Source organism: Peromyscus eremicus, chromosome 19, assembly GCF_949786415.1.
Source record: "Peromyscus eremicus chromosome 19, PerEre_H2_v1, whole genome shotgun sequence".
NCBI classification, from domain to species: domain Eukaryota; kingdom Metazoa; phylum Chordata; class Mammalia; order Rodentia; family Cricetidae; genus Peromyscus; species Peromyscus eremicus.
In genome coordinates this window covers 41,012,570-41,036,079 of record NC_081435.1, presented here as the reverse complement: position 1 = coordinate 41,036,079, position 23,510 = coordinate 41,012,570, and the positions used below count along the sequence as shown (strand labels likewise).

General features: G+C 41.9%; 1 protein-coding gene across 4 annotated transcripts in view; it reads right to left on the bottom strand.

The window, feature by feature from the left end:
• Sncaip (synuclein alpha interacting protein) overlaps positions 1-23,510 on the bottom strand; it is a 140,415-nt gene that overhangs the window by 30,508 nt on the left and 86,397 nt on the right. For 2 of the 4 annotated variants that reach the window (XM_059245964.1, XM_059245963.1), the window contains exons 4-5: positions 8,659-9,527; positions 6,696-6,875 (exon numbers count right to left, since the gene is read on the bottom strand). The exons of 1 other annotated variant lie outside the window; for it this stretch is intronic. In XM_059245964.1, coding sequence (XP_059101947.1) covers positions 6,696-6,875; positions 8,659-9,527 — 1,049 coding nt within the window. The remainder of the gene's footprint in view (positions 1-6,695; positions 6,876-8,658; positions 9,528-23,510) is intronic. One more of the 4 variants, XM_059245965.1, reaches the window with a different exon arrangement.

Here is a 23,510-nt window from a genome sequence, read left to right as displayed (position 1 = left end):
GAGCGTGTTGCTCTTTGTATCTGAATTTTTTCATTTACTACAACACTCAGAGTCAGCCAAGCTACTACAAATGTTTTTAAATTTTTGAAATTAAAATATATATTTTTGGAAATATATTTTTATTTCTCTAAAATTACAATGTCTATCTGTCTTCCTTCCCTCCTTCCTTTCTTTCTTTTCCTTCCTTCCTTCCTTCCTTCCTTCCTTCCTTCCTTCCTTCCTTCCTTCCTTCCCTCCCTCCCTCCCTCTCTCCCTCCCTCCCTCCCTCCTTCCTTCCTTCCTTCCTTCCTTCCTTCCTACCTTCCTTTTTCCCTTCTTTTCTTTCTTTTTTCTTTTTGGACAAGGTCTCTCTATTTAGTCCTGGTTATCCTGGATTTCACTATGTAGACCAGAGTGGCCTCAAACTCACAGAGATCCACCACCTCCCAAATTCTGGAGTTAAAGGCACACACCACCATGCCCAACTCTAGAATTTCTAAGAGTATGGTTGGTGTGTATTTGATCTTATGAAAAGCTGTCAAACTGGTTTCCAAAGTGGTAAATTACTTCGTATTACCACGAACATCAGGAGAACATGCCAGTTGGTCCACATCCAGGCTAACACATAATATTACCAGCAATCAGTACCTATCACCTAGAATTTGTTTTACTCAGAGTGTTTTGTCTGCATGCATGTCTGTGAACTATGTGCAAGTCTGATGTTCCAGGAGGCCAGAAGAGGGCATCAGATCCTCTGGAACTGAAGTTACAGCTATAGATAGTTGTGAGCTGTTGTGTGGGTGCTGGAAATCAAACCCTGGTTCTCTGGAAGAGCAGCCAGTGCTCTTAATCTCTGAGCCATCTCTCCAGGCCTCCTCCCTTATAGTTTATAAGATAGATCAATGATTTTTCAAATAAAACACTACCATGTTTTTATGAAAAATTAACAAATTTGTATTTGAAATAACATTTTTCATTAAGTAACCAGGTTAAATATTTTAATTAGCAGAGCAATCAAAAGTTCAAAAGGTGACAACGTTCTTACGAAAGAATCATTTGTTGTTTATAAGTGATAGAATGATGCTACAAAGTCTGAAATAGCTACAAGCTGTACATTTTTAGGGAACTGAAAATTCTCCCTAGTTAGGATGAAGGAGGGCAGTGCAGTTAAGAGGAGACAAAACAAACCACCCTGGGTTTTCTAAAGCCTTTTGTTTAGTCAAATATGACTCTCATGTCTTTGGGTTTAAGAGTCTTTCTCATCTATAGTCATTACTGAGTTTCCACTCTCAGCACTGTGAGAGTTTCAGAGCATAAACAAGGCATGGAAATAGTTAAAATGCCGTCCACGCATCTTGGGAAGTTCTCTTCATAGAACATTGAAGTGGCGAGACCTGTGATTAACTTCCAGACAGACTCTGAGACGGATGGAAGCCCTCGCTCCACCAGGTAGCCACAGTTGTTGGTCCCTGGGCTGTGCAACCATCTCCTATGTGCACCAGAGACTGTGACAGGGCAGCAAAGATGGAATGAGGCGCCGCACAGCCTTGACCACCACAACGCCCTCTACGTGCTACTCCCTCGGATTTTCTTAGAGACTCTGATAAGACAAGTGAGGCCATTCATTGCCTTTCTAGTTTGCGTACTGTGGGGTGTGAGCACAGACAGGGTCTCGTGGAGCCAGGGAGAGGCAAATGAGCTAACAGGATCATTTTCTCTTTAGAATCTTAACCTGTCAAGATGAAAATGTCTATTCCCAGAGGAAGACAGGAGAGGTAAGCTCTTCTTTCGTTTCTATTTGAATAACGGGATTCCAAGTCAAGAATTCCCAGCTACACACACACACACACACACACACACACACACACACACACACACACGTATACACTCATACACTCTGACTCTCACACACTCTCTCACACACACATACTGACTCACACACACACTGACTCACATTCTCTCACAGACACACCCACACTGACTCTCACACACACTCTTACACACACACACACTCACAGACACATGCACACTCTCTTGCACACATATGCATACACAGACATATACACGCTCATACTCACAAACACACATGCTATTCCATCCTTAGAGGTACAGGGATGTGCCGCATGACTGTACATAGTATGAAGGTCCCATAAAAATCATAATTACACTCAGTAACAAAACAGCTGTGCTACTGGTTTCTCTGTTTACTATACGAGGCTGCTTGTCATTCTTTTAGCTTGTACTCCTGCTTATGACAAAGAGTTTACTGTAAATCAGGATGCTATGTTATGCCAGCGGTACCCACATGCGTTTCATGTTTACCACCTCTTAACTGCATTAAGGCCACAGTGCAGACATATACCATGTTTATGTAAATATTCTCTGTGGTGTTTGTACAAGGACAAAATCGTGGAAAAATGCATCTCAGAATGTGTCTTCATCACTAAGCCCTTCTTGGTATGACCAGGTAATGTGGTCCTTGCTGCCCTGGTGCTGGTCTCTTTGAGTGGCCATCTGGTATCCTGGCTGCTGGCTGGGTTGGGGTAATGCACATTAGTAGCAGGAGCCCAGGACAAGAGAGATAGTTTGAGGTTCCTTCTGTTCTTGGCTCTTGGGCGGTGGTGCTGCCACCGGCCAGCCCACGCCTTCCACTAGTCATACAAGGAGCAAGACAGTTTGTATAATTACTATTTACACAGAACGCAGAAATGGGAGGCCATGCCTCCAGTTCTAGTACATAGTGACCCCTTCCTCGCCTCTTTCTCTCTTTCGGGTTAGTCTAACTAAATTAGAGGGTTTTTCCCCTTACCTTTTCATAAAACCAAATTTAGCTTTGTTGGTTTGCTCTGCCGTTGTTATATTCTCCGTAGAACTTATCTCTGCTTTACGCCCTGCCATTTTCTTTCTTTTGTTTGCTTTGGATTTGGTTTGTCCAGCTCCTAAGGTATCTATCTGGATCTTCCCTCCCTGCCCCACCTCCTTTACATGCCTCCCTCTAAGCACAGCTGTAGACTCTTCCTGTGAAGACAGTGGTTTGCTGATTTTTCTTTCTCATTTGTCTGCAATCGTTTTTCGATTTCCTTTGACATTTTTTTTTTTTTTTGTCCTACTGACTGTCTCAGGGTGGATTAATTTTGCATGCTTGTGAATATCCCACGTTTCCTTCTGTTGTTAGTTTCTAATTGCATTTTATTAAGGATGAAGTATGTAAGCATGTATCTTAATCCTTCACAATTGATTGGATTTTGTTACATAATCCGATATAGGCTGTATCCTAGAAAATGTTTTCTGTGCACTTGACAAGTGGGTTTATTCCAGTGTTGTGAGAGACAGTTCTTGCAGATGAATTTTAGGTCTGGTGAATCAAGGGGGTAGCATTTAAACCATAAAATCATCAAAGAATAGAAGGAAATATTATTTCACTTCCCTGAGTTTGAAACCAAAATAACTTGCCTTAAATGCAAGTAGCAAGAATACAAACCAATAAAAAATGTTTTTTAAATTCCAGCAGGATACTTTTGCCTGCCTAAGGCTCTGGGCTTAGAGTTATTTGAGTGTTTTTTTTTTTTTTTTTTTTAAAAAGAATGTCTGTAAGGGTACGTATGACATCATGTTATCACCAGATCAACACTTTGCCTTTGGGTCTAATCAGAATGACCTAGGCAAAAGTTAACAAAACAAAAAAGGAATAAGGTTTATTTCATTCTGAGTTTGTTCAAGTCCTAAAATAATTCCTTCTGCCAACTCTTTTACAAAACAGGCTGCTTTAGAAATCAGGCCTTTTAGATCTCTTTCTTCCCAGTGACTTTGCTTAACCATTTCCAAAGGGCACAAACTCCCAAAGCAGCTATTCTTAAGTCTCCTGGAAAACACTCAATAAAGTCTGCAATGTAATGTAATGAGCATAGTTATTTATTATGTCCTGTTTAAGGAGTCTGAGAATCAGGAAACGATGTTCTTCAATTTGTCTCTGGATGCTTTCTGTCAGCGGAGGCACACCACGAGAGAAACGTGGGCCACTTGTACCAAGTGTGTTCATCTTTAACAGGCAGCAGGGTGCTCAGCACTGTTTGATTTTATTTTTTAACCTTTACTTTATTTGGGTATATGTTTTGTATGTGCACATGCACGCTGATGCCCTTTAAGGACAGAAGAGGGCATCAGATCCACTGGGGGTACAGATAGATCCCCTGGAGCTGGAGCTGCAGTGAGCTATGAGCTACCAAGTGGGTGATGGGAACCAAACTCTGGTCCTTTGCAAGAGTAGCAAGTGCTTATAACCACCAAGCACCTCTCCAGCTTCCTCTTAGAACTGTTCAATACGGTGAAACACATCAGTTGCGGCATGTGTTCAAAACAAGGTCCTAAAACAGGAGACTGGCGGCTTCTTCAGACTCCCAGTTTCATCAGTGTCAATCAAAGCACACAGATGAACTGCAGGTAGCAGGTCATGTCTGTGAAGGGAGAGGTACTTGCATGAAATGCTCGGACTTACTGCTTTTTGTCAGGATAATTGGGATGGACCAGAAAGAATACTTTCTCAAACCTTTCAGAAGCCCAAGTCCCTACATCTGAAAGAACTTTTTAGCCTTGTGGGTGTCAGATGTGTGTGTGTGTGTGTGTGTGTGTGTGTGTGTGTGTGTGTGTGTGTGTTTCCTTCAAATTAAAGTGGAAATTGCTGTGTAAGCCTGCAGACCTATTGGTGATAGCTGTACTGTGGTGGCTGAAGTTTAGGGATAAATCAACAGCTCCTGTGTAGATGGCATAGAAACTATTCACATCGAGGGTTGGCTTAATGACGACTAAGTTGCTCGTGAACCTTCATGCTCTAAACTTTTTAATCTATCCAAACAAGCAGTAAGGCATATAAGTTAAAAGACAGGCTTTCATTCAATTATATAACAAGGGAATATTCAATCACCTACCATTAGTTAGGAAAACTAATAAGAACTATATTTCATAAACACTAAACCATTCCATAAATATGGCGGATGCCAACCTTCATTAGCATTATAAGGATGTTTATCATTGACATTTGCCCATGGATGACCACACTCTACCCATTCATCTCCGTGGACTCTGTCACAGGGTTAGATGATGACTTAACCGTCTGACACCGTTATCAACCGGTAACCAAGGTACCCAATTTATTCACTAGCTATATCAGCTCCTTAGGAAAAGGTACTATGTCTTATTCAAATTTTTACCTTCAGTGCCTAATAACACAGTACCTGTTGGCTCCGGTACAAACTGAACTCAACTCTACTGAGAAGAGTTTCTTTTTTTTTCTTTAAATTTGGTTTCTCTTTTCTTCACATTGGCTGCAATAAACTCAGTTCTGAGCTGGTATGACATCATTCACATTCAGAGAAAAACACATTCCCTGGCATCATAGATTTCTTTATAACAAAATATTTACTATGCAAATTTTGAAGTCATACTTTACCAGGGAGCAAAACGAAATAAAACAACATTTTTTAACATATAAACTTTACTGACCAATAAATGCATTAATGTTAAAAAAAAAAACCAGCCTTACACATAGGATATATTAGGATAGGATAGAAACTTATTATCTTAAAAATAAAATGTGTTCCTTAGTAAGTTCATAAGTAGGTTTCTTTAGCTAGCCAGTTCTCCTATTCAACACCTATGCAATTCCATTTATTGGGCAGTGGTGGCGCATGCCTTTAATCCCAGCACTTGGGAGGCAGAGGCAGGTGGATCCCTGTGAGTTCGAGGCCAGCCTGGTCTACAGAGCAAGATCCAGGAAAGGCGTAAAACTACACAGAGAAACCCTGTCTCAAAAAACAAACAAACAAACAAACAAACAAACAAAAAAACAAAAACAAAAACAAAACAAAAAACAAAAAAAGATGTTATCTGGCTTTTAGGAGATTCAACTATTAAGTAAAGCAGTCTGTATGCAGAAGTACAAGATGTATTCTATTTCTCTGAACTTCACTTCTGGATTCTTAATAAGTATGACTGAGTTCCACATTTAGCTGCCAAAGAGCCTAACAGTCATTTTAGTGTGATAGTGAACCTTCTTGTGACTCGGTCTATCTGAGATGCTCTTACCACAGTGTTGAAAAGGTCCCTATTTTCTTATGTTATGGTCCAGGTTCTAACTCCACCCCAGTTGGCATTAATTTGTGTACACTTTGACAAATAGGCACAGTGTGCTATTTCAGAGAGCTAAATACAGAATCCTCAGTGATGCTGTAAGCAGTTTTGATGCTGATGACATTGAAACTCAGATTTGATCCACTAAAAGCCCACATTATTGTCAGAAACTCCTAAGTGCTAGCCTCTCTTAATAGCACACCTTGATCTAATTCTCCTTGCTTCTTATTCCCACATTAGGGAAAATTAACACAGTCTCTGAGAGATCCAGGTGTGGGTCAGGCTCCAAATTGCAATCACCATGAATAACAAATTTCTCAGCCCTGCAGGGGGTCATCTTCTTCCCTCTTTGTGGGCTGATTTGGAAATTGTCCTTATTGGATAATAAGCTGGAATGCCATCAACATCTGAGTGGTTGAGACTCAGGTGATTAACTTCTTACATAAAACACACCCACGTGTTGTTTGTTTAACAAATCACTCTCTGCTCTCCCCCTTCCGATAGCTTAGCTCACAAGAAATCTTCGAACACGGAGATCAAATCCACAGACAAAGCCTGGGACAGACAGCTCTCAGCCCCCAAGCAGTCACCTTGATGGCCAGGCCGGCTGGAGTCAGCTGCTCTGTGTTCCGTTCGCTGAGACAGTCTTCGCCCATCAGAGATGTGAGGTGTTGCAGACATTCTGCATGGCCCTTTGATGCAGCAACGTGTAACAGATTGTTGCCATTCTCGTCGTGAATTTTGTCCAGATTGTCTGCAGCTAGGTGTGGCTGGAGAGAGAGAGAGAGAGAGAGAGAGAGAGAGAGAGAGAGAGAGAGAGAGAGAGAGAGAGAGAGGAAGGCTTCAATCAATAAATCAAAACAGGACACTATGGAGGTTCTCCTTTGGGCACAGGGAAGAAGGAACATCCGAAAACAGATATTTACATTACAATTCATAACAGTAGCAAAATTACAGTTATGAAGTAATGACAAATTGAACAGTTGGGGGGTCACCACAACATGAAGAATTGAATTAAGGGGTCACAGCATTGGGAAGGTTGAGAATCACTGCTTGAGAACATGTTCTCTCAAGGGACAGATGGCTGTGTGTGAGAAAGGGCTACTGAGTTAGCACCAATGAGCTGTGAAGGTTTCCTGTTGGTTTTCTAGGTCCCCAAGGTGAAACTGATGGTAAGCGACAACTTCTCTGTCTCTGCCACCACACCGTGGTTAAGTCTTTGAGGGACAGGGCTATGCTTTATTGACTGTTGCAGGTTTGTTGAATGAATAAAGTACTTGTTTTGAGGGTCTGACTTGTCAGCCTGGCTCCTTCTGCATGTTACCTAATGGCTGTGGCTCCTAGCACTTTGTAGGAACCTCTAGACGTATCAGTGACTCCCAGGGGTATCTGGGAAATCTGGAGGCAACTTGGTTCTTTGGCTGTTTTTTTTTTTTTTTTTTTTTTTTTTTTCTTCCTGTCTCTGGTAAGATTCAGTCCTCTGAGCATCAAGTGTCTGACAGAATATTTTGGGTAAACTGAATGGTGTGAGCATTTGCGACTTCTGGGACAAAGGAAAAGAATGAACCAAAGAAAATCAGAGGGAACAGCCAGGAAAAATGGAAAGGCCATTTTTCAAGAGAAAACAGTTATGGCTTCATTTGGTAAAATCGTTCAATCGCATTGTCCTGTTTGCTATAACAGGCCCAGCACGTTGTAGTTTATCTGTGCGTGCTTAACATTACGGGGAATGCTGCGATGCAGTGAGTTTCCAAGAATGAGACTTTAATTATCACTGGAGTATGAGCCCAGGAGTGCTACTGTTTGATCAGTGTCCGGAAGCTAGAAAAGAACTGTGCAGCAGATGGAGTGCTATTTCTGCTGGGCTTTCTCAACAGATATTTCTTACACCAAGTAACTCTGTGTCTGGAGTCTCTGGAGACAATTCTTCATGTTCCCTAGACACACAGGCTGGAGCAAAGCAAAAACCCCGTGTACGTCAGAGAACAATCAAACTCTAGGGGAAGCTGTATCTGCAAATGCTTTCCAACCCTCCCTGGCCCAACTCTTCTGAATAATGATCAGGGTGAAACAGAGAACTCTCTGTTCACACAGATCTGGCAGGTCCGCCATCAGCTAAAAACTGACATCCCCACAGAAAGGGATGGAGAGCATGGAGAGCCATTTGAAAAGCAAAGCAAAAAAAAAAAAAAAAAAAAAAAAAAAAAAAAAAAGGCCTCACAACTGAACTGGAAAACAGTGCTGGGCTCTTTGTTTTGTTTTCCTTTCAGATTAAATGTCTTTATTCCAGCTGAGGTCAGACGATGTTAAACTGCACTAACTCTCTCCTGGAGCCATTTGTGTCCCCTGAATTAACCTCCCGACCCTAGAGTTTAAAACTCCACAACCAAAGCAACAAGTAAAGATTCAGCAAGAAACAGAAGAAAGGGGAGAGGAACACGTGATAGGAAGTTCTCAAAGAACTAATTAAAAAAAAAAAAAAACCAAAACCACTTCATCCTGTTATAAGATGGAGTCTGGAGACAGACAGACAGACTGACGGGCAATACTCACCAAGAGCGAAATCTGTCCTTCTTTCACGATGTTCAGTATGCTTCTTACTTTCTTGAGGTGCTCATTCCTTTCTTCTGTGCCTTGGCCATTGGTCCAGGTCATGCCGGTGACCTGCTCTTCCGGTTTGGGCCCTGCTCCTGAGGCCTGCAGGTGAAAGGCCCTGAGCGTGCAGTCTGGCCCAGTCTTCTCCATTTTTCGACCATGGGGGTCACTAAAGGCCTTGTTTAGGAAGTCTTGACTGTTGCTTTCAGACTCATATGCAGGGACACATTTACCCAGAGCAGGTGAGTTCTCAGACTCTTCTGTGGAGAGCTTGTGCTGGTCCCGGAGGACAGTTTTTCCTTTCCTTAAGTGAGGGCTTTTCACAGGAGAAAGAACACAAAACGGAGTCATGGTGGAGGTGGCATTCTCAGTGCTTCCAACAGGGCAGCCTTTCCCAGACAGGCCATTGATGGTTGTGCATAAACCCAAAATCCTTTTTTCCGACGTCACCTTGGTGAACGGGGCCAGCTGTTGACTGGATTTAATGTAAGGCACATCCAGAATCTCATCCATGTCAAGGTCATAATGCTCCAGCTCGCCCAGTGCCTGGTTGGGCTCTGAGCCCTTACCTGGCAACCCCCTGACTCCATCTTCAGGGCTGAGTTCCTCGGGCGGGGGGGTCTGGTCAGTCTCCCCTGCTTTCTGGTATTCCACTGCATTGTTCTTTTGGTCATCATTTTCATTGTTTTCCAGAGTCTCCGGCTGATGTTTCAGTGGAGAAACGCGCTTCACCGGGCGGAACTTACTATATACGTCAGCGATTCCAGTGGGCTTTTGTGGGTTTGTAATGAGAGTTGAGACACCACAATTCCAGCTAGAGCCGGAAACTGTTTAAAAAAAATAATAGAGGAGACTATTAAGTTGGAGTAAGAACACAGTTTGGCCACACAGGTAGACATGGCTCACTTAGGTTATGCTCACAGTAGGCTCCTCTGTAAGGGGATAAAGTATGAGAGGACATATATCCATAAAATTATATTTGGTATATATTGGTGTGAGCCTAGCCTTTAACGGCTGAGCCATCTCTTCAGCTTAAAATTAGCTGGGCGGTGGTGGCTCACGCCTTTAATCCCAGCACTCAGGAGGCAGAGGCAGGTGAATCTCTGTGAGTTCCAGGCCAGCCTGGGCTACAGAGTGAGTTCCAGGAAAGGCTCCAAAGCTACACAGAAAAACCCTGTGTCAAAAAGCGCCCCCCCCCCAAAAAAACAATTAATGCTTCATACTTACCACTGCAAGACAGAGAAAGGTAAGAATATCATGGCATACTGACCCAGAACTACTTGAAGTAGCAATAGGGATAAAAGCAGAAAATTAAAATAAAGAAACCCTGACAGATGTTTTATGGCTGGGCGTCTCTGGCATGATTTACATGTTTACCACCATGCTAAAACAAAACCAAAGTGGAACAGGAAAGGGCTTCTAAACTAAGCCAGTGAACAAGTGATATACGTGTTCACATACACACGCATAGACATGTACTTGCCTGTACACACACCTCAAATGTTTAAGGCATCCATGTGAAGAAAACACAGCTCATCTTCTACAAACTCAAATTGTGACCTACTGTGGGACTTGATAGTTTTCCATTCGATGGTTAGGGATAGCAAAGAAAAGCATGAAGTGGTCAGGTGCTCATCTATGCATGGGAGACAGGCCATGGTTGAGTCAATCCATCCTCTACTAAGCATCCTAGACAATCATCACACAAGGCCATCTCGTGGTGCTTTTCTGTCTATGATACAACCCGATGCATTTCCATTTGACAACAGAACGTGCTCTTTAGAGTACCACTGCCCTCCGTGTTGAGAAAGGTAGACACAAGAGCAAGGAGAAGTCATGGAGGGTGGATAGATAGGGAAGGCAGACTAGTGCTCAGAACTGTTTTTAAAATTTCTCTCATTTTTGTGCAGTTAAAATAAAGATGGCATGCTGGCCTACATTGAGCTGGTTGAGATGGACAGTGAGGCAGCCAGACACATTTGGAGGTAAAAGATAAAACCACAACCTCTTCTAGTAAGTCTCAATACAAGCAAGTCGCCAGTAGCACCTATCAGAGTGAGCCAATGAAGCTGAAGTGTTCTTGGCTACAGCAGGGCTCTATTTTCTCTGAGACACGCCTCTACTAGAAGGCAGATGACCCAGCACTCTTGTAGACTCATAGGCTTCTTTACAGGTTTCTATTCTTCTGCCCTTAGTTTCTATCATCCTCCATCAGGCAGGTAAATCTCCCTTCCAATTACCCTCTCTCCTATGAAACAAGTGCAGTTGGGAAGGCTTTCATCCTAGAGTAAGCAAACTTGCTTGTCTTTGCCCCTGGGCACAGCCAAAGGGTGAAAGACCCTGAGATATTGAGGCATGCTCAGGTTTGTAACTTACAATAGCCTCTGGCTATGACCGATTCTTACAGTTAAAGGGCACCCTACATTTGTGCTACTAGTCATTGTTTATGCTGAGATGTGTCCTAAAAGCATTCAAAGAAGTTAGGGAATAAAACAAAGAAAGGAGAGTGTCCTGAGCCTGCCTACTATAAAGTCCCAAGTTCTGTTCTCCAAATGGTCAACAACATGGCATGGAGTTCCGATGGTCTGCACTGCACAGTTCACCCTGGAGGCTTTGCTGACTCTCAAACTTTAGAAGCAAAGAAGAAAACTCTAAAAGCTATGGAAGGAGAGTTGGTTTCTTCCCAATGAGCAACATACAGCAAGGGATACCCAGCAGGGAAGGGAGGTGTCTAGATGACCTCCTGCTTCTCTTACCCACATTGCTTTGCATCTAGAGTTCTGAGCCGTACACAATGCTTGGCCTGGAGCAGACGATCAACAGACACAAGCATGTGAACTTGAGTCTCACTCTGCACAACTCATTCAATCTTTTAACATGCATAAAGTGAATCCTTCTGAGGGATTTGCAGCTTAATTTCACAGGAGGAATTACTCTCTCTTAATAACCCAAAGGAGTGATAATTGCCAGGAAAAGCTAGATTCTTTAAAGTCATTTATGAAATGTCAATATGTAAAGGCAAAGGCCAATTATTCTAATCGGTTCCCTGTAAATGTAAAAATTTTCTATCTTTTCTAAGTCCTTTTCTTTTTAAAAATACAAAGCTATGCAAAGTTATCATTCGCCAGAAATTTTTGCCAAGGCATTTTCTCTGCCGTGAGATCACACAGTGCCTGTTTCACATAAAGCAATAGGGAGACAGAGAACATGGAACTTATAAAGCATAAATAGGCATTTGATTTTACTCACTAACTTTCCCCAAATCTATAAATATTGTTGGAAAACCTATGCATAGACATTCTGAGACACACGCTTATTGTTTGGCATGGTATCTGCTGATATTTTGTCAATTATCTTGATTTCTTTGGAGCTCCTAAAAACTATGAATCTTAGAATGTATTAAAAATATTTAAAGCCACAAGACTCTGTGGGTCAATGCAACGAGTGTCCTGTACTGATATATTTATGTATTATATAAGGTCACGGGTTCAAAGGGCCACTCTTTTATGTTGGCTTTATTTACATGTGCACTTTTTTTCCCCAAGTGATCCAGGGAAATGGGTACCATATGCTTCCCAGCTGTTTGTTCTGACAGGAGCCATTAAGAACACTCTATGTAAATGAATTCTGTCTGTGTTCTATGAAAACACTTCTTTCCACAGAAAGGTCTAGAAACTGAAGAAGGAGTGTCAACATTTGGGAATGTTGTATTTTTCCTCATTCAGGCCTATGGCTGTTTGGTGGGTTTAGGAGGAAACCAGTGCCTGCTAGCCCATCTTGATTGCCAAGGAAGAAAAGCCTGCTTATGAAAAACCAACACTAACTAACGGGCTTCACAAGAATGCGCAGACTTGTTGCCACGTCACACATTTGGATAAGCAGAAATACAGCCAACAACAGACAAACACCCACATAGTTCTCCCAAGCTGGACAAATCCACAGCATAAGAAACAGATTATTAACGGCAGGCAAGGCTTTCCCTTTCAAGTCTTTAAGAGAACCACCTAAAAAAAAAAAAAAATCCACGGAAATAAATTTCACACTAACTATGGCTACTAGAAAAATTTTTGAGGATAGATTTCTTCTCTAGAAATTATGCATAAATTCTTGACATGTGAACATAATTTTAGTCCCTGAAATTTTTATCTTAGTCTTTACAAGTTCTATGAGAACAATATCTGTGCTTAAATTGGCTCTCTATCCTTCAAAACTCCCAGCAGATTGCTTACCTAAGAAGGTTTTTAATGATGTTTTGCTTTTAGATGTGTTCACCTTTCACATCGTGGGACAGTAAATATGCCCAGCATGCTTCCAATTTGTCTACCCGATGGAGTCACAAAATTTTAAAACCATCAGTAGTGAGGCAGATGTTTATGATGCTCATTTATAGGCAAAACAGTCTCCTATAACCTAGCTGACATGTGGGATACTCTGAGCATTAGCAAGAAAATTTCAGTTACCTCATAAGCATCAAAATCAGACATTTTCCCAATAAGCATCAATGTGAATCTAGAATATGGAAGGTTCTCTGAATGGCAGAGCTTCTGAATCCAGGGGTCTGACTCTCTCCACCCGCCTGCTTCCACTCTCCCCCTTCCTCAAGCCCACCTCACAAGCCTATTGATCCCAGCTTGAACAACAACAGTGTCATTTATATAGTCTCGTAAGTCACTCACCCCCAGAGCGTCATCTGTCCCTCTATTCCCTTGCTCCCTGCCCCACATTGCCCAGAAAAAAAGTCTGTGGCTTTATCCCAAATTCCTCTTAAATCCGGACCCTTTTCTGTACCCTCACTGCACTAACTGGGATATACTGGGATCCTTTTCCACAACCATCACTCACTGGTTTCCTTTCTCCCATTGGTCTCTCTTTCTAGTCCAGTTAATCCCTCTTCGGGTAAGATTGAATTTGTCACCCAAAATTAGCCCCAAACTTCAGATGTCCCACGCTTCCTAAAATGATATTGCCTTAGGAATGGGATGAGTATCCCCATTGTGTCAAACACTCTCGGACCCATGATAAACACACCTCATTTACAGTGTGAGAAAACTATTTGTGTTCAGCCTTCTTCTCCCTCCTAATTTGTTTAAGGAGTCTTAGTGTGGTGCTAGAATTTAATTTCTCTCCAAAATGTAGAATATCCCTTAATAAACTGACTGCCGTCTTCAGGGTCATTGGCTTTCATAAGCAATGAATTAACTGGAGGGTTTTCTGTTCATCACATTCATTTCAATGATGACCTAGAATTCATTTAAAGAAATACTGGTTTTCTGTTTAGAACATGACCATCTCTTTAAAAAAAACAAATATACTTAAACGTAAAGTGCTTAAGAAATATGTTAAATAATAAATAATAGCATACACTATATATATTTAAAAATATATATATTTTGGGGGATTTTGGGGGGTATAACATATGATATAAAATGTCACAACACTGGCTTTTTTGTTCATAGCAAAATTCTTTAGCATGGTTTGCAATGGCTCTTTTGTTCGCTTTATAATTTATCTTCTTTTCTAAGCATTCATGATTCCCAACCCCCTGCCTTTCCCTTCTCCTCTACTGCTAAATCCAATCTTTCTGGGTACGTATGGCCACCTGGCATTGTTCTTGCCTTTGGGCCTCTTCTGCCTTTCCCATAATCCCCTGCTGTTGTCTCTGCCTGCGACTCATGCTCATCCCACATGAGCGTCCCGTGTTGCCCCATTGAGCCGCTTCTTCTGACTCCCCCATCTGCCCTTTGCTTCTCAGTTCCCTGGCAATCCTTGAACACGCCTGCAGCAAGTCTGGAGGTGGCGCACCAACCTCACCTTCTCCTCGGGGTGCCTGAAGGACACGGGTTCCCCAAGAAGCTACTTTTGCTTTTAACCATCTCATTGTCTAGCAAAGATCCTCAAAGACAATGGGGTTCTGTGACCCAGTCCTTCCATGAGTGAGTGATGAGAAGGAGGAAGGAAGGGATATGTTGAACCAAAAAATGCAAAATATAATAAGTAAGTTTTGTTATAATGAGTTAATGAGTCCTTTTTTTTTTTTGCTAAACTGAGGTGAGAATTTGAAAGATAGTAAGTTATTCAAGTGACTTGGACAATTGGAAGGCCTGTTGCACAGTGAAGCCATTTAATGCATTCTCTTAAGAAGTTCTTGCCAGGTGGTGGTGGCACATGCCTTTAATACCAGCATTTGGGAGAGGCAGGTGGATCTCTGTGTTTGAGGCCAGTTTAGTCTACAGAGTGAGTTCCAGGACAGCCAGGGTAACACAGAGAAACCCTGTCTCAAAAAATTTAAAAAAATAAATTCTTAATTTAAATTTCCTCATCTGGAAAATAACAAGGTTAGACAATATCATTGCTAAGATCTGACCCTCCCTAAATATCTCTGATGATGTAGAATGTCTACAAATAACAGGGTTCTTTATCCTGACTCACAATGAAACACTATAATTCTTTGGATTTGTGCATTTTACCAGATCCTCACAAATTTATAATTATGAGGCTGAGACGATTGCTGCCACACAATTCTCTGGCTCCTAGGCTTGATAAACTGTTTTCTTTAAGAAGATAATGGACCATTTGCTGTTGCCATGGTCGACCCAACTTTTAAGACTAAACATCAACGTTGGCTCCTAAAATGCCCATTTATTTTACTTCTAAATATGGAGATCTGTGTCCATAGTAGAAAATTAGCATGAGGCAGAGAGAAGAGCAAGAAAAGATTCTGTCAAGTTAAATGGATTCCACTTTCTGGGAAAAGCAAACTACTGATCAACTTAATTTCTTTAAGTACACACAACACACTGCCCATCCACAGCAGCCTACATTAAGAAATACACCTTATGTGTTCTCCAGCATTCTATATTCTTTATTTTAATCTTTTTTTTTTAACCTAGGGTCTCACTCATCTAGCCCAGGCTGTCCTTGAACTTGCTGTGTAGCCAAGAATAACCTGGTGTTTCTGATCCTCCTGCCTCCACTTCTTGAATGTTGCAATGACAAGTCACCAAAAAATGTTCAGTTTATGCAGTGCTGGAGACCAAACCCGAAGCGTGATACACACCAGGCAAACACGTTTCTACCTCCCTCCATTTCCTTTTATCTTCACCTCTCCGGGAAGGAAATTATGGAAGAATGGGCTTGTCCATGCTAGAGTCCTGAGTTTGGTACCACTGGTCAAGTGAAATCTGCAGTGGACCCATGGAATGCAAGCACCTTGGGATCTCTAAGAAGTGATGACAGGTGGCTTCCATTCCCCCAATGACAATAGGAAGAAGGGTCTGAGCCTGAGTCTGGGAACTACAGGCAGGGTGATCTTTTGCACTGCCCTACAGGTTCGTCTGTAACCTGATCCAAGGGATGACTGAGTGAACTCTGGCTTTGGAGAATTGTGTCAGGCCGTTAGGCTGGGAAGAGTGATGTGTGTAAACAGAACACATGCTTCTGGAATGTTCCTATGGGGTTGCTGGCTCATCCCTTTCACTGATACCACAGACCCTTTATTGAGGGTATCCTGAGGTTGAAGGGGAAGTATGCATGACTTCATTCTTATAAATATCCTACTCATTGATCTAGTCACATGCTGTGAGGAAAATGTCATCGATTTGGGTCTTAAACCTCTTGTCTTTAAAAGGCCACTGATACCAAGCAGCTGTTATTGAACATGTCAGGTTCATGTTTTATTACTCCCAGCTCTGCCCATAACTATGCAGACTTGCTCAGATAATTCAGCAGCCAGCCTCTGCCTGTTTCTTTGTTCTGTGAAAACTCACTGAAATATTCAAGCCCTATAAACCTGCATAGAAAAGATACATCTTTACCAAAGAGGCATATTCCATCATGAAGTCAGACTCAGTATTTGGACAAGTTTAAACCCTCAGGCTTCAAAAGTACAGTTTGCACAGATCGGCAGTTGGTAGGTTTGAAGAAAATACACGCTTTCAGAGTTATTCTGTCATGCCAAAAGTATGCCGGCTTCATTGGGACATTAGCAAAACCTTGCAAGCGGATTAAGTTTGTGTTCATTCCAGATTCATTTACTAGGTTCCTTCTCTCTCCTCCTCCCTTCTCTCTTTCACTCTGTGGAGTTGTACAGAGAGACACAGTGACAGGCCAATGAGGAGACTCATCAAGCGGAGACACTTGGAAAAAGACAGCTTGGGAGTGAGTAGTAGCCTGAATGTGATTTCTGGGTGTGCAGACACACCACTAACCTCTCTTAACCGAAGGTGGCGATGTTTTACAGCATTGATCTACTGCCAGGGACAAAGCACAGAGTTACGGCTGCTCCTAAATAAGAGGTATAAGAGGCAAGGGCAGACGGGGCAGAGAATGGGGTAAGGTGTGTGTGTGTGTGTGTGTGTGTGTGTGTGTGTTTGGAAAACACATACTTTCTACTTACCAACTTCTCAAATGCCAGCCTATTTCATTTTCAAGTGTGGAGTGTATATCCTCATCGAGGAATTAGCCATGTCAGTACACAGACATTAGTGTAACTAGTGAAAGGAGAGGAAATGTGTTTCCTGGATCCCACAAAATGGTACCTTTATTGGGATTTTCCTCCGCTTAACACTTTAAAATTGCCAATACATCCACGCCAGGCTTTCTGTATTTCTAAGCACTGGAGAGTGCATGATTTTCATCAGAGATTTTTCATAACAGGTCTCGAAGACGGATGGGCAATTTTTATGCATTCTCACTTGAAAACAAATGAGAACTCAGGGAATTTTAAGTGTTATGTGGAAAATCATGTAGCATTCTGATTTCTCAATCAGGAATAAGGTTGCCTGACTCCAACTTTCCATAGCACCAGAGGACCACTCTGTCAAAATTAAACCTACTCCCTAAGCAGACAATTCACTGCCTCTCTATTTGGGTCACATGTCGGTCATGGAATCCCAGCAACCAGTGGCAAGACATGGACGGAGCCCCTTCAAATTCCCTTTAATTAAAATCCCAACGTGAGCTCTTCGTGAATTTGGCCACTCTTCGAGTATCAAACTACAGTTTGGGAACAAAGTTAGGGAAACGGCTTTTAAGAATAACTTTTCTAAATGACCGTTGAGCAGATTTTCCCCACCTTGTTTATAATTGGCAGTGTCAAACATAAATTTGGATTTATCTTATCACTGAGCATCCTGATTAAAGCTGTTGATCTCCTTTGAATACAATCAAGAGACGCACGAACATGACAAAGGATGTACAGTCCTGTCAACGTAGTCGGTGACAGGCAGAGCACTGAGGTCTTCTTACCAGACCCATTCATTCAGTAAGCATTTGCCGAATGTCGTCTGTGCACACAATTCTCTTCTCCCCGCAGAGGTGAATGAAATAGATACGCCCTTGTCTAGACAATAATGCGAGAACACAGAGGAATAAAAATGTAACCAAAGCCAAAGTGCTTCTTATGGAAATAATCTTGCATGGGGGCATGGAGCAGCTGAGAAGCCCCATCTAGGAGGTAATACTTAAATCCAAGGAGAAGGAGAAAAAGCTAAGGATATGGGAATTGGGGGGAGTAAGAGAGAAAGGGTAACTTTGTGACAGTCTGGGGAGAAGATAGCACATTTGCAAAGACCTAAAGCAGCAGAGACAGCCACGGGGAAGGGCTGGAGATGAAGACAAGGGAGGTTATTTGGGTCCAATACACTGGCCCCTTTCATAAGGGCACTAATCCTGTTCATGAGGGCTCCACCTTCATGACCTAATAGCCTCCCATGAGATTCTTCCTCTAAGTAATATCATCTTGGAGGTTTCTAATATGCAAATTTTATAGGAGCACAAATATTCATTCTAACTTACAGGTATGTCCAATTCTTTGACATGCAAGAAGTATTTATTTACTTTTTAAAAATCACACAACCCTCCCTCACCACGTTTTAAGTAAGTTGATGGTTTTATGTTGACCTGCATTTGTAGCTCTCACCCACTGCATGCAGTCCAGTTGGACACTCCTGGGAGCCCAAAGACACTCTTGAGTGTAGAGGACCCAGGACTTATTGATGGAATGAAGTGGGGCATGAGTGAGCAAGAAAATTCCACCTTCAGCAACACAGTGGATTGTCTGGTAAACCAAGAGCTATTTAATGAGGTACATGCCAAGAATGTGAGTGAGTGTGTGTATGTGTGTGTGTGTGTGTGTGTGTGTGTGTGTGTGTGAGAGAGAGAGAGAGAGAGAGAGAGAGGGAGAGAGAGAGAGAGAGAGAGAGAGTTCCTCTGAGAAATACGCTGTAGAGCAGGATTCAAGAATTCCTTTTGAAATTCAATGAGACAGCTAATAGAGATACTGAATGGATTGTTGAAAAGGAAGCTGAAGGTTAAGAGTTGTAGTTGGAGGGGCTATGGAACCATCTGAGTAATCAGAGAGACCTAGAGGCAGAAAAGAGAGAGGGTGGTCCTATTGAATATTAAGCTGCACTTGACTATTAGCAGTTCAGCAAAGAAAGAACTTGTAAAAGAGAATAAGGGCCTACCAATGATTTAGGAAGGAACCCAGGAGGGAGGTAGCAGTGGCCAATAGGCTCAAATACTCCCACAAAGCTAAGAAAGATGAGATCATTCAAGTGTCAATGGATTTAATGATACGGAAGTGGTGGTGTTCTCTAGCAAGGCAACTCATACTGTAGATACTTAGGGCAAATGGAAGTGGAGAACTAGAGGTGTGGTTTTTCATGACTCTTTAAAGCAGGTTAATTTCAAGGGCTGTGGGGACTGCAGAATGAGTTCAAGGCTGGTTTACACAGCTTAATTAGACTTGGTCTCCAAATAAAAAGGAAGAGGAGGGCTGGGGATAAAATTCAGTGGTAGAGCAAGTACCAAGCATGTGCAAGGCCCTACACTCAGTCCTCAGTACTGCTACGTACTATCTCCATGCTTGCACACTCAAAAAGACAGGGAGGAGAAAGAAAGACTCCTTAGACATTTCAAGAGGAGAAAAAGTTTAGGGAGCGAGGACAACATTTGTTGTGGGAGGTGCTGGTGTAACCCAGACCTTCACCGTCTCTCCCAGAAACCTTTGGTTGTGAACACTTAAAAAGGTAGTGGCACATATCAAAATGATAATAGTTTTAAGATATTAAGCTAAACAAAGCATTGTGAAATTAATCCATCTGTTTAGTGGTATTTATTCTATGAGGATACTAGAAATAAAAAAGTTATAGACGTGGCTCCCTATATATTTCAACTGGATATTACTGGTCTAGGGAGTCAGTTAAAGGGACCCAAGGGATTCCTTTGGAGGGGAAAGGGGAAAGGAAGGGCAGTCCCTGTAAAGGAGCCTATCACATTTGAATGGTTGATGTGACTAGAAGGCACAGGCCACGGGGAGTGGTACCAGGGAAGCTTGCTTATCCAGTAGCAAAGCACTCTGGGTCTCCCACGACCACAGAAAAATTTCCCATGGCACAGCTTCATGACCTCTTTGGAAACCATTACCTGAACTTTAAGCTTGGAGAGACACAGCAGATAATGAATTTTTGAGGAGACTGTTGTGTTTCATTTAGGACAATGGGTTGGATTCCAAGTGACTTGGGTAAAAGATTCTTAAATATGATGCATGCAAACAAATAGCCTGGGACCGAGCTTGTAAACTGTAGGTTCAGAATATGGGTCTGGGGTGAGGCTTGAGAGCCTGGACAGACTCAGGATGGGTGATGCTGTAAGCACTGGTGTTGGTCCTGTACCACAGAGATGAGAGAGTCTAGCTGATAGACACAGAGGGGTCTATGGACAATGACATCTCTGGAGAAGATCCTTCAACTATGGGATTCTAGGATTCTCTTACCTGAATATGCCTTAGATGACTGAATCTCTCTCCCCATTCCCCCCTCCTCTCTCCCTCTCTCCTCTCTCTCTCTCTCTCTCTCTCTCTCTCTCTCTCTCTCTCTCTCTCTCTCAGGAAGGGAAGTCTCAGAACTCCATGTACCCCAGGCTTGCTTGAATCTCCACTTTTCAATGGCTAGCATTCTAAGCAGATACTACCATGCCTGGTTTATATGGTGCTAAGGTTTGAACCCAGAACTTCACGCATGCCAGGCAAGCGCCCTGCCAACCGAGTTACATTCCCATTCCCATCCCTCACCCTCTTTATGGGAGAATCAGAACAGAGGGGGTATGGAGACAGAGACTGAGGTGGAAAGACAGACACATTTAACAACAGACAAAAGAGTAAGCCTTCATTAAGAAGCAGGTGGGGTATGACAGAGATGTGCAGAAGCTTACAAATGCCAACATCTCTCCACATGCACAGTTCTGCACTGGATTGGGAAGGGGTGACAGGCAGGGACTGTGCTTCCTAAGAAGGAAGTCTTTGCTCTTTGCAGGGCCATAGTCCTTTAAGAGGCTTTCTGCATGAGGCTTTCTGCACATGCGTGGTTTGTCCGCTCGCTCTGTGTCTGTTTCCTTTTCTCCCTGCCTGCCTGGTGATTTCCTCTGCCCTTTGGCTTTCTCATCCTCTCTCGATGTTTATTTCCTTGCACTTACTTCTACCAAGAGCTTTTTCTAACGAGCAGTGTGGTGGATAGGAGTTCCTTAGACTCCAATAAAAATAAACCAAGTAATTTGGATGGTGGGGGCAGGTCCACTTTTACAGGAACATTCTGTGGTCCACTCACAACGTTGGCATGAATGCAAACTCTGTAGCAATGGAAAAAGCATCAGGTGAACTTGTCTTTATATTACAATTGCAGGCACAAAAGGAGTCTCAGGGAAAAAACTTGAAAAAAAATACAATCATTTCAATGGCAAGGCAATTATAGTTTTATTTAATTTTCCATGTTTTAACATAACAGATCATATCACCTTTAGAATTGTACTATTGTTAAAGAAAGATAAATATAAGGCTTTTTTTAAAAAAAATAGGAGGCTCACTGCGAAGCTCAGGGTGATTTTGAACTCATGATCCTCCTACCTCAACCTCCCAAGTCCTGGGATTATAAATAATTGTTTAAGACAAAGAACACTCTCATCTGTGTATGAAGTTTCACTGCTGTTTAATAAACTGAGATATCTTAGATATTTTAGCTGTATCATATTAAAGTGTTCATGTTTAAGATTTATTTTTATTATTAAATTTATGTGTGTGCCTGTGTGTCTGTGGGGGAGGGTATATGCATAAGAGTGTAGTTGCCTACAGAAGCCAGAAGAGGGCATCAAATCACTCGGAGCTGGAGTCACAGGCCATTCTGAGCAGCCTAAGGTGGGTGGGTGCTCGGCATGAACTCAGGTTCTTTGCAAGAGCAGTCCTTGCTCTTAACCATGGAGCCATTGCTCCAGCCCCTAAAGTGATTTTTTTCCCCCACTTTGACTGAGAGCTTAGAAATTTTCCCTATTCTTTGGAGTCCATTTTATATTACATTATGGGAAATGGGTTAATCTGCATGCTGCTTTTTTTTTTTAAGTTTTCTAAAACTGCCAAGCTAACTTTCACTTTCATGCTTGTAGCATTAAAAACCTTAATACAAATTGAAAACAGTTGGTCTATATATTTAGCAACATTAACCATGTCACAGCAGTGTCTATAGGCCACATCTGATGCCAGTTTATTATTTTAGGTGATGGCTAAAATCCTTGTAAATCTTCAAAGAGCATCTAAGTGTTTGTTTTCATAGCTTCAGGATTTGTCACAAAGTTTAGAACAGGTCTAAAAATATAGCAAATTTACAACGCTTTTAAATATACACAAATGACTTTCATAAGAAACCAAATTTTGGAAAGAATGGTTTCTTTTATTCAATGTCATAGAAGCAACAACTCATGGTATTTAAGTCTTTCAGAATTTATTTTCAGGGCTATTAGAGGCATATTTATCACTGTTGCATAACTGAGTTTTCTAACCTGAGTGCATTCAGTTCCCAGGTACAAAGGAGAATTCGTATTTATTTGCCTTCCTGCACAAGGAAAGTATACAGTGAAATTATCAGATACATATTTTGCAAGAATCACAAGGCATTTATGGCACCATGAATTTGAAACAAATGAGTTTTTTAATATCTAATTAACTTAAAAAACTCCAAGTCAATGAAATTGGATATTTTATTTGAATACCATATGTTGTATAACGCATTTCTACCTTCATTTGAAGACAGTCATAGAGTTAACACTCACTGCCTTGGAGACATAGATATTGTGCAGGGAATGCATGCAAAGATTTCACAAATTACTTCCTTTATTAGATGTGAACATTTCACACACAACCTTCCCTTGCTGCTAATCCTCACCCTACACTACTTGATACACAATTTTCTTGAACTAAATTACCCCTCAGTTGACTTATATTCATGGGGGTCCTGGAGACAGAGGATCTGGTTTCAGATCCACTTGTTGGCTCAAGAATTTTGGGCACATTATTAACCACAGGCTTGTCTCCTCATCAATAGAATGGGCATAACAATGGTCCTCCCTCAGAATTATTTTGGGGATAAGAGAAATGTTTACAGAAGATCTGGCATAATGCCTGGATGAGGAATCCCTAAGGAATAACCGAAGACTCAGTAGCACCTTGCATGGCTCCAGCATGCCTCCAGCATGGCTCTAGTATACCAGGAACAGAATATGTTCTCAGGCTTCCCACTCCTCATTAATTTGTCCCCCTCTTACCTCATGCATATCTCCAAAATTCCTTCATACTTTCTTCTTTTTTAAAATCTTTCTCACACACACCGAAAAATTTGAAGCCTAGTCATTGTGTAGTGTAGTTAATGAATGACCACTGAAATATTATTCTTGTTAGAAAAAAAATAGAGTTCAGTAAGAATCAAGTCCATTAGCTGAGGAAAGGGCACTCCTGGGGGTGGACTCACAGGCTGTGGTGAGCTGGT